The sequence below is a fragment of the Condylura cristata genome, unplaced genomic scaffold (assembly GCF_000260355.1).
Source record: "Condylura cristata isolate star-nosed mole 26May11 unplaced genomic scaffold, ConCri1.0 scaffold00030, whole genome shotgun sequence".
In the NCBI taxonomy this organism is placed as follows: domain Eukaryota; kingdom Metazoa; phylum Chordata; class Mammalia; order Eulipotyphla; family Talpidae; genus Condylura; species Condylura cristata.
In genome coordinates this window covers 5,031,763-5,043,952 of record NW_004567131.1, presented here as the reverse complement: position 1 = coordinate 5,043,952, position 12,190 = coordinate 5,031,763, and the positions used below count along the sequence as shown (strand labels likewise).

The following is a 12,190-nucleotide window of genomic DNA, read 5'->3' as shown; positions in this document are numbered from 1 at the left end:
TCCAGTGGGAACACCTAAAAGGATTTAAGCTAGGCAGCTGAAGATACTAGCATGGTGTATGAAGTAACCAATCAGACAATTCCCTGATGAGCCATCCCCTAATGAATGGAGAGTACATTTCCTGGCTTACGGGAAGGAGAGCTGGGGCCAAGGGAAGTGTCTCTTTCAGCTGGATTAGTTATTGGAAATTCTTTTCTGTAGGCCAGCCAGTCTTCCCAGACGCTGAGTCTGTGGCTGTCTAAGTCTCTTCTCTAGGGGCAAGGACAGAGGAGAGGGGCCTGAAACATCACTACATGTTCCTGCTTTGCGGCCCTGTGGTATTTTTAAAGGCAAAAGGAGGAAGCACAGTTCTGTTGGAAGAGGATGGACTCAACCCTCATAGGGCACCAGGGACAAACTCAGAGGGCTTCCTGGAGGAGGATGTTTAATCCTAGTGAGCGTCCCATATTTTGCCAGCTGCTTTGAAGCACTGTGCCTGTGTCTCTCTGAGACACAGAACCAGTGCTTGATAAGGATTTTGAATTAATAAGCCACTCTTTCCATTGGTAATATCTCAAAGCTAAAAGTTTCTTTCTCTGCATAATTAATATTCTACCTCTTTGAAGATAAATTTTATCTATTCTACTCTGTAAATGGATCATTTCCCCTTAGCTATTACAATGTCATCTCCTTCCCAAAAATAAAACAAAAGATAAAGATAAATGCTATGTAAGAAAAAAAGTCCTCACGAAAATGATTTACATTTTTATTCTCAATGTGAAAAGCCTAAGAATGTTTTAAATGCATGTCCAGCTTGAAACTCGCTGCAAAATGTCTTATAACATTTTGTAACAGGCTTTCCCATCTGTGCTGAAAACAGCTGATGATTTAATGCAAATTGTTATTGTTTCACAATCTCACAGCCATCTTTTCCATTTTGTACTAACATTTGAGGTCTTTTTCGCATCTGCTTCAGAAATTTGACTACTAGGACTGGCTTTTTAGAGTGGCCACTCCCTGTTCAATCCTATTTTTCTTATTTTTTAAAATCTAATTCATCTTATTATTTTTTTAAATTTCACTTCTCCATCACATTGGACTTTTTTTCCTCCTCAACAATAAGACCAGAATGAATTCTTTCTGGTCTAAGACGTTTAAATATTTAAGAAAAGATTCAAAGCCTGGAATAATGTTACCAACAAATCCACATGGAAACCTGACATTGCTCATTTTACAGGCATTTTAAATCTGCACTACAATGGGACTAAAGTATGAATAACCCAATTCATGTATATTTTATATATACAATAAAATATATACAATAAAATATATACACTAGGTAATGTGTAGTAGTTTCCCTTTATCTATGGGGGATACAAACCAAGATCCCTAGTGGGTATTCAAAATAGAAAATACTGAATCATATATACTATTTTTTCTTCTAGACATACCTGCCTATTATAAAATTTAATAATTTGTAATAGTAATGGATTAACAATAGTAAGTTATAATAGTATAATTATTTCACTGTTCAGTAATAAAAGTTATGTGAATATGGACTCTTTCTCTCAAAATATCTTAATCCACATAGAATTGTATCACATTGATTTCAGGTAACTTAAATCTTAGATAGTGAATAAGGGGATTGTTATATTTACAAACATATATAGGCATAACATATATGTGTAATACTCCAGTGTATGCTGATAGTATTGACAAAATTTATCTTTGCTACTAATTTCATAACTCTATACATTTTTTCTTTCCTACTCTATGAATTACTATACAATAAGGATTTTAAAACTGTTAAAAGCAAAGCGTTTTCTTTTTTTTTTTTAAAGATTTGTTTATTATGCTTACAGAAGTGGGGTACAGGTCAGAGGTGTTGTGGGTAAGAGGATTCTCCAGAGACAGAGTGGAGTGCAGAATAGGCAGATCTTCGAAGTGCACTGCTGAGGGGAGCAGTGGGCGGGTCAGGAGAGGTCTGCCATGCCATGTGGGTCACCTGTCACACCATGGGATCGAACTCATGCTGCAGGGGCTTTGGAGAGCTTCATAATGCGGTACTTTAACCCGCTGCGCCAATAGGGAGGGCCCAGCATTTTCTTTTGATCAAAGCGTTACTACAAATGAGGGATACAGTTCAGACACTGAGTTTTGTGCTCTAATTGAACTGCTCACAAACTCTGTCGCCAACTTGGGGAGTATCAGTTTCCTTGTGTGTGAAATTGGACTATCATTTCTCTAATTTGCTTTATGGGGTTTGGGGACTCAAAAAGAAAAGATGATACTAGTGTGCAAATTGTAAAGTGCTACATGAATAAATCAACCAAATGAAGTGGGAACCCAGCAGTTTATGCACCCTGATTGCAGGTACAGATTTGTAGAGAACTTTTGGTTGCTTGGGCCAGAGGGACTTCTCAGGCTCAGCTGGGAATCTAGCCAAGCAGATAAAATGAAGGAAAGTTTGGAAACGGAGTTGTAAGTCAGGCTATGTGTAGGACAAATTCACTCAGAGGCTTCACAAGGCAATTTCAAAGTTTGCATTATTCCAAAGTACCCAGCATTCATTGGCAACCCCTAATCTGACCCACCTCTGCGTTGTCACGCTGATGTTTCCCCCCACTTTCCCAAAATAAACAACAGTGGTCACTATGTTGCTGTTGACAACCAGAACTGAATAGAAGCAAGTCAGATAGGAACTGAACCCTGAAACCAGATCATTAGCCAGGTCACAAGCGGTTTAGAAATGTGTGTTGTTTTCCTTCCTGTAACTTGCCAGCAATAATGTGGCACTTTTCCCCCTTGTAGTTTGCAGTTAGCTGGGCCCTGAGCCATGTGAGACTGTTTTCAATGGCAAAATCTTCAAAGTTGTTCTTAAAATATTTGCATCATAAAATCCCTCGTGGAAGCCAAACCGGTATCAGAAGGAGCCTACTAGCGAGCAGCAAGCTTGCCTTCCGAGGCAGGGAACGGCTCCTGCCACAGCACCAGCTTCAGCACAGTTTCTCCCAGGTTGGTGACAGGTTAAGGAAGAAAATTCAATTGTCCCAACCCAAGCATGGTGTCTAGGAACAAACTCCAAATGACTTTTCTAAGCCAACAGTGGTGTGAGGTAACTCAGCAGTGAGTTGAACAATTCAGAAAAGCATGTTTTTCACACATTTAATTGATCCATGAGCAAATAAGTGGTAAGGATGAGAGAGGAGTAATTGTCGACTTCACTGTGGGAGTGCGTCGTCCTAGCTTTTTGTACTTCTCTCCTGAGTAAAATACTAACTAGAGCCAACTGGGGAATGACTGGTTTTAAAAAATTAAAAATGAGAAAATAAAGCTGATTACTCAGAAAGGGAAATAAAAATACTCGTGACAAAAGATGATTAATCTTCTTTAGCAAAGGTTGCTTAATTCTTTCAAAATGAAATTCTCTACTATGGAATTTAACTTTGAGAAACCAAATGTATGCCTTTATAGATTTTTACTTTGCTGAATGGAATGTGAAAGCCGAGGAAAGAGAGAGAGGTGTGATGAATGCTGGCGAGGAAAATGAATTTTAGAGCAACGAACCCATCTAATGGGGAAGTAAGTTCCTTCTGTGTAGAGTGTCATGGCAATATTCTCATTTTCTCATGAGATCTACATTAAAATATCAGTTTCTTGTTAAAAAATAGAAAGGCGTATGCTAACTATTACAGTCCTCATCCTACACATTTTATTTAAAAGTTAGTTCAAGCAGCCAGCTCTGTGAGCTAATTGGGGTTGAAGGTAGTCTTCCATTAAAACGTCTCCATCATTCTCACTTTCTTACCTGTGAACACCCTTATTAGCTGCCTTATTAAGATATTCTGTCTCAGAAGCAAAAAAAGGTTATCTCCTTACCTGACATGAGATCATCAGAGTACTCTTTGCTTAAAAAAAAAAAAAAAGAAAAGAAAAAAAAAAGGCTGTTAAGTAGATATTTAAATAGTTGGCATATGCTATCCAAAGAAGGACATTCATATGGAATAAACCTAGAGGTAGTATGAATGTCAGTGGCTAACTCTTCCATGGTTAACAAACAAACCTGGAACAAAGCACTATCTTTTCCATCTAAGTTTGATTTTGACTGGGCGCAAAGGGCTCATAGGACAGAATCAGGAAAACATTAAACCAGACAAATACAGAATGGCATATACATTTTTCATGTGCTACATATGACTATTATTGATGTACTTTCTAATAAACTTCCTAGTGGAAACTACTAGGGAAGGAGAATAGCCCCAGAGGTGACCCCCATATTTTGGTAAATTACCGGCCATGCTGTGCATAGATAAACCTAATTTGGCTCTTACTTCTGGCCTCCTTTTCAAACTCACAATGCAGATGAACTCAAAGTGCAATGATTTCAAAGTGGCCAGATCTGTGTCCTTATTTTCTGCTCCTTTCCAAGTGTTTGTCATAAAAGTTATTTCCCTCACTGAATAAAACATCTCTGATTCAAAATATCTGACCTCCTTGGAAGGAAATTTGAGAATCCCAGGTCCCAATTTTCTGTTAGTGAGGTAGCCCTGTCAATCATGGAATGCTCTGACCTCTGAGCTGTCTTTGTTCTAAGTGACCAATGAAGAGGATGTGAATGGTGGTGCTTAAGTTACATGCAATGTTGCATATATTTTTTTTGTAATTTACATTTACATATACTTATGAGACTATGGTCTTAAGGGGCTAAGTGGTGATGATGTAATAATGGAACCATCTTTCCTGACAGCTGAGTCACTCAATTTTAATGTCATCTAGTGTGGGCTTTCAGGTTGTCACCTGGCCCCTTCCTTGACATGTATAGCACAGGGCATGCACTGATCACTCCAGGGCTGGCTCTTCCTATGGACATGTGATGCCCAAGGGTCCTTGTGAAGAGTTCTGGAGTCAGAGGTCAGGTCATACTAGACAAGACTACTATGTGGAGCAGATTCTCACTTTTATGCTGACTTATAGTTATTCTTCTTCTCTTTTTAGTGTGGCTTAAACTGTCAGTTTTAATCTTCAGATTCCTTTATGAGTTGGGTCCCACAACAATTCAATATTGCCTGTTCTTATCCACTTCTGTCCATGGGAAAATTAAATCTTTCCATCTTCACTTTTCTCCTTTCTTTCACTTTGATGCATGTAAGAACTAAAGACATGTATTTTTGGCTTGCTATACACTTTTTAAAAAATTTTTTTTTATTTTTTTATACATGCAGAACTGTGGTATAGGCCAGAGGTGCAGGGGCGGTGAGAGGATTCACCAGAGACAGAGTGGGGAGCAGAACAGACAGATCAACGAAGTACACTGCTGAGGGGAGCAGTGGGCGAGACAGGAAAAGTCTGCTATACCATGTGGGTCACCTCCAAGGCAGAGGATAGAACTCGCACTGAAAGGGCTTCAGCTAGCTTGTAGTGCTGCATCCCTACTTGTGCCACCAGGGAGGGCTCACTGTACACCTGTATTACTAATACTGAGGTGACAGAATTTGGGCTTAGTAACAAGATGAGAGCTGCTATGACAACCATCTAATGCTGGGCACTCTGCATAGAGAAGATCACATCTGGATGTGTGCACAAGGTAAACCAAGGGATATGCCACTTTCAAAGCATCATACTTACATTAATGTCTGCCGAAAAGATACAGCAACGCTTTATTTTGTAATCTGGGGGTAGGGAGGGGAGGGTAAGATCTGGGTTTGTATTAGAAGTAGACCAGCATTGGAACATTTATGTGGGCTCATCATATGCAAGATTAGGACTCAGTCAAAACATTTAGCTTGTTGAAATCCCCCGAACGGAGCCAAGGGCAAAAATGGAATGCTACATAGTGTTCTGTTTACTTTTCCTTCTATTTAGTCCTAACATTTTGAGTCTTTCAATCCAGCATCCCCACTCTTCTTCAGGTGGCCTGGGCCATCCAGTAGATTCATAAGAAATCCTCTTTTTTTCCTTTCCCTCTCCTCAGGTGTTCAAATAAATAATCAATCACCCATTTCTATGTTTGTAAATAGAGATGAGGAACTGTCAACTCTCTAAAAATATGGAAAACAACCATGTCTGTTAATAGTACCTTAAAAAAATTCCGAGCTAGGAGTTTCCACAGGAATATTACTGACATCACAAAGAACAGGAAGAAATATGCCTTTTATTAGAAGTCTCATATGTACAGGGAAAGCTGTTTCTCACCGCTTTGGGAAGACTGTGAGAAAGAGCCAAGGTCACCCAAGGTCACCACGCTTACACTGGTAACACCATTTAAACATTGCTGCACATTATGAACAAATAGAACCATTACACAGAAATGCAAAAGAGACATAGGTACATGTATGGACTTGTCACATATTTTCTACAAATAATTGGACACAAAAATACAATGTGCCAGTAAAAAAAAAAAAAAAAAAAAAGGCATATCAGTATCTGTCTTTTGTTGTTTGTTCATACATGGTATGCCGAACTTTCATCTCAAGCTTTTTCACATCAGGATTTACAGGCACTTTAGCAACCCAGCCATGGTTTACAATACATGGTGTTCAAGTCCACAAGATGAAAACACAGGGGCGACCGTGGTGCTGGTGACCCACATGTAGATTAAAATAATGACACAGGAGCAATTATTTGTTATTTTATTTAGGGAACACAGAAATGTTCTCTGAGATGTGTGATGGCTTATCCCTGACTTGTCTTTTCTGTCTCATGGCCAAATTATTTGGATGGCATCAGCAGGCAGAGATACAACATGAGGACACATGAGACAAATGTCATTTCCAATTGACTTGAAAACTGTAGAAAGTAGATGAGTTTTAGAATCTAAAAATGACTGTCTGATTTATCTTTGTCCCACTCTGTGCCCTTCCTGCCAACCTGTCAAATGAAAATTAATTAAAATAATTACTGGGATGTACTGGGCCAGAAGCTCATCCTAGGAGAATTCTTTTCTTAGCCACCACTTCCCACATCATGACACACACAGGGCGGATGGGCAGGCCCAGTTCCTCCCCCACTGGGGGGTCATTCCCACGTTCCCCACACAGAGTTGTGGTGACTCAACATGTGTTAGGAACATGACTGAACAAGTGTATTTAAAAACACAGACCAGAACAATCACTTTATTGGTAACGTTGATTTATAAGGCAATTTCAAAAGAACCCCCATGATAACCAGACAGTGTTGCAATATGGCTAAGCTTTCTGAATAAGATGAAGGAACCTTCCTGTTAAGAGGAGCTAAGAAAGAATAGGGAAAACCATATTGATTACAAAGTACAAGAAATGACTGTTCTATGAAGTGAAGGCCCAATTTCTGCTTTCATCCACCAGACACTGAGATGTTGCCTCCTATCTAAGAAAATTTAAAGGAAAAAAGGGATCAACATCATCTTCAATGTCAAAGAAATTTTTTGTCGAAAAGTATGGGCTGCAACACGAAGTCACGGACATCTCACCAACTGGCCAAGATTCCTCGTACTCCAGAGAGATGTAGAGCATGTGAATGCCTCAAACAGATGATTGTCAGATGTTGGGAAATCCTTCCATGAAATAGCTGCTTGCAACACAGTGGCAAAGACATTAAGGCCTTCCATTTCTTTGCCCACACTGCTTAAAGGCACTGATACCAACAATAGAAAGATTCCATAGTACCATGTGGTTTTAAAAAACTCCCCAGTACAAGTCTTCAATAGGAAAATGTCCTTTATTGCAAGACACGAAGCATCCATTCTTCTCCTCAGGAATAGAAGTGTCTCCCTTTTTCCGGAGTCTGGAGTCTGTTCAGTCTGGCGACCTGAGAAGGGGATGGTGGCACGTCCTGCCGGAAGGGTCCCTTGGGGGGGGTGTAACTGGGGTCCTGGACTTTCTTATATGAGTCATAGTTGAGTCCCTCGGAAGGAGGAGGTTGCTTCTTCATCTGTTGCTCTTTCCGCCTCTGCTCCTGGCGAAGGAGCTCCTGGGTCTCCAGCATCACCCTGGCGTTGAAGCCATGCCCGCCCAGGTAGCCATTTCTGGACCCTTGGTAGCTGGAGTACCTGGGGTTCTCCTTGGCACTCTGGAAACCTTCTCCAGGGGAGTAATTCTGCTCCCAGGAATCCTGGGACACAGAGCTGGCATTTTTCCTGCTTTGCCTAAAAAGCAAAGCCCAAAGATTAGTGTGACAGCTGGGAGAAGGTGAGAGAGGAGAAGAAGAGGGAGAAGGAGTGGGAGAGAAAGTACAAGAAAGATGGAGGGAGGGGCTTGGTGAGGGGGGATAAGTATTTTAGTATCTCAGCAAACACTGTGATAATATGCACCAATGGAATGAAAGGCCTGGAGGACTAAAAATTGTCTCTCCTGGTAACTGTCCTTAGTGAGCTCCTGTCTTAGACAAGTAAACACACAGTGACTGAACAGGGCAGAGAGCTAAGAGATTTAGTTTCTGCACAGAAGTAGGTCCTCCTTCTGTATTTGTTCTTCTTAGGGTAAGGGCATCTCCTGCAATTTAGACACAGTGGCAAAATGTAGTGTAGGAATTTATAAGAGATCTGGCAGCTTCTATGCCAGCAATAATTGTTCACTTTTGAACATTGCAATTCAATTCTAAACAAGCAAAACAAGTATTTTACATAGCTGCCTCCATAATGCCAGAGACACTAATATGAAGTACATGTAATGGATTAAAATATGAGCTTGGTTATGAATGATTTAAGTCAAGTCTTCTTTATGATTAAAAATGCAACAAGCAGTTCCTTTAAACCCCAGCTTTATAGAGCTGTATATGTCAGCAAACAACAAAACAGAACAGTACAAACTAGACATCTGTAAAGTAAGCACTATCTTCCTGCACACTATACCTTCATCAGATGTCAGGATAAACTCACTTGCCTCACTTTATGCCACCCCAGGATACGGAAATAAATCAGTCATATAGAAATTTCAAATTCTTATCACCTCTGCAATAAAGTTGCACATCATTTTCAGGAAACATTATTGCTTTGAAACATCTTTAATTTACTATCAAGTCTTCTAGATGCTTTTATGAATTTACAATAAGATTGGCTATGATAAAGTAAAACAATTTTGTGCCAGAATGAAAACCATTCCCCAATTTTTTGCCTTGAAAATGGAAGAGAGGAAGAAAGAATTGAGTAATAAAACAAAAGATATTGCTCCATTTATCAATAGGAAAATCATCTGGTGACAGTATGTATTGTTCAGGCTTTCACGTCAACACCCTCCAATATAACTGAAAGTCAAAAAGACTCCTGCAGAAAGGAAATAAGGTCTATGCACCCATCGAGTTTCCCACAGGAATTTAGCAATTTGCATTTTGCACATTCAGAAGTGCCATCAATATGGTTTAGGATAAAATCTGCCCATTTTCCATATGGCCTAAAATGTACGCAGGGATATTCTCAAGAAGGAAAGTGAATTAATGTCTAGCAACATCTCTGGATATTGACCATGATTAATAGGCCAGTATACAACATATCTATCTGCTTCTCTTTTAATAGGACCATTTGTACAATCAACCCAGGCAAGAATACTTAGATTTGATAGAATAGTTTATTTGCCTAAAGCACTGATTATCTGCACTTAAAAAGTCATAAATTAATCTGCCCAGAGACATGAATGATGGAAAGTGCCAGCATGAAACCAGGGATTTGACATTAATCATGAAACTTTAATTAAAACAACGAACTTGTTACTGATGTTACAGCAACAAAAGTGGGATCCCTTCATGGGTTCGTTATCAATTTAAAGATAGACAGAAATAGGTTTCAGAAATTTCATCTCTTTTTCACTCTTGGTCTACCAAGAGACTTATATGCCGCCTTCAGTCCCCACTCCCCAACTCTATGAAGCCCGAGGCTTCGATCTATGGCAGCCATACACCATAAGTTGAATTTTGAATCATTCCAAGAAGACAGAGCTTTTCTATATTTAACACATTGGGAATTCACCAAAGGTTTGTTAGGAATGGAAATTATGATAATGTGGAAGAAAGAATTCCTTGTAGCTAAATTTTCTTCAAATTAAGCAGTACACAGAAAAGGAAGCAGACTTCCTTAAGGCTTGAAGCAATATATATAGGGAACATAAAACATACATACGTAGATGCACATATGCATACATATAAATGCACACATACAAATGGCACATGCAAATGTATAGTCATTACACACATCTACACAAATGTACACATGCATTCACACAAATACTTTCATACAATGCACCTACATACAGCTCATAAAACGAGCAGCAGACATAAGAGTTTTCTAGATGAAAACCCAGTCAACAGGAAACCAGGAACACCCAGCAAGGGTCTCAGGGCCAGAAAGACATAGAACCAGATGCTGAATCTGTCCTCTGCTCACTGTGTGATGCTGAATGGCCTATGCTTCCTGGATTCAAGTTGCCTCATCTATGAAACAGGGATAATTATTAAACTTATATGGTATGGGGAGAAACAAATGAAATAATCCAAGAAAACTGCTCATAAAATTGTGGCACAGAGTAAATGATAGATAATGTTGTTGGAGAGATTTCAATGCAGATTCACTTTGCCCTTAAAGGTTAGGCGATGGGTTAGGGAGGTATCTTTCTGACCAAAGAAGAAAAATAAATTGAACTAGGTTTTTGTTCTTTGTCAAAGGGATTGGTAGAGATAAAGGAGCAGAGAAGGGCACCCAGGAGTAACTGAAGGACTTTTACCAAGTAAGGACAATTCACAAACACTTTCTCAGAGATTAGAAGGAAGAGCAGGCCTAGAAATTGTATCCTTTAAACTTTTCACAAGTGCTCAAAGGCTGCAAATAGCAATCTTTTATTGAATATCTTTAAAACCAACACACAGGCTTGTTTACTCCTAGGATGAGCCCACTAGAGATTTCCGAATCCAGTCAAAGCATGTGTCCTGCTTTGGCAAGACCTATCTTTCAATGATTCCAAGAGTCTCCTGTGTGGCCTGGATGCTGTCATGAGAGGACTCACACCAGAGCCCCCAAACCAAAGGGAAGCCAGCTCGCCTCTGGGGTGAGGAGGACATGTAAGAATGAAGAATGAGACAAAGATGAAGGTTGACAAGCTGACAAGCAGCTTAGAGAAATAATGAATGCGCCTGGTGGGAAGTCCACGTTAGGGTGGGGAGTCCGATGAACAAAGCAAGGAAATAAGATCCCAGCCATTGTGAAGTTAGGGGGAGGGAAAGAAGAAAATAAAGGGAAAGCCAGAAAAAAAAAAAAGGGAATATTTAATAAGGCTCTTAACTTAGTCTTTCTATTAGTCACTATGATCGAATGTATCTCCTATTTTGAGAATTGCCTTTTGACTTCTAAGTAAAGAACACATTTAAGAATAATAAAAGGATTCTTTTTAAAAGAAAACTAATTTAGGAATAAAAAATAAAGAAATACTAGTCTGCTTGAAAATTGAGTGTGGGGGCCACCAGGTTCCATTTCGTCTTGAACTAGTGCTACCACCTGGCTGGTGTTTCTTATTGAAATTTCAAAATGTATTTGAATTTATATTATATTACTAATGTACTTAATGACAATTAAAATTTACAAACTACCCTGGTTCACTTTCATCATTCGGATTCAAACCACTTTTTTGAGTTTGACTGATAATAATTCCTAAACATTTTTTTTTTAATTTCATGTGGCACTTTGCAGGTGGAATTCTGTTTATGAAATCTTTATGGGATCAGATGCCATGCAAACTTGCTTAAACAAAACTGCACTGATCCGCAACATCTGGAAAGTGGAGGTCAGATGTCTTTGAAGACCGTCCCAGGTGAGAAGCTGGATTTGACTCAAGTTCAGGTAGGTTCTGTAGCTCCCTCCGACCTCCTGCGTGCTTTCTCTTTCCTAATTTTGTGCACAAACTGCTGCTGAGAGCTGCTGCTTTGCAAGGAATTAACTCAGTGCACGTTCTCACAAGCCATTCTAACTCCTCGCCCGTACCAAGATGCACAGTAAAAAGTTACTCTTTCTGGAAATGCAGATGGTCAACAGGCATATGAAAAAATGTTCAACATCACTTGTAATAAGGGATATGCAAATTAAAACCACAATGAGATACCACCTCACCCCAGTGAGAATGGCACATCTTCAAAAAACTAGAAACAACAAATGTTGGCGAGGATGTGGTGAAAAAGGAACTCTTCTGCATTGCTGGTGGGAATGCAAACTAGTACAACCACTATGGAAAACTGTTTGGAGGTTCCTCAAACTGCT

At 39.5% G+C, this 12,190-nt stretch overlaps 1 protein-coding gene across 14 annotated transcripts in view; it reads right to left on the bottom strand.

The window, feature by feature from the left end:
• Positions 1 to 6,374: 6,374 nt before the first annotated feature.
• Positions 6,375 to 12,190, bottom strand: part of PARD3 (par-3 family cell polarity regulator) — a 476,523-nt gene continuing 470,707 nt past the window's right edge. For 11 of the 14 annotated variants that reach the window (XM_004691164.2, XM_012731302.1, XM_012731313.1 and 8 more), the window contains one exon: positions 7,660 to 8,101. In XM_004691164.2, the coding sequence (XP_004691221.1) occupies positions 7,708 to 8,101 (394 nt within the window). In that variant the 3' untranslated portion in view covers positions 7,660 to 7,707. Of the gene's footprint in view, positions 8,102 to 12,190 lie in introns of all 14 variants that reach the window. The other 3 variants (XM_012731317.1, XM_012731307.1, XM_012731309.1) reach the window with 1 other exon arrangement.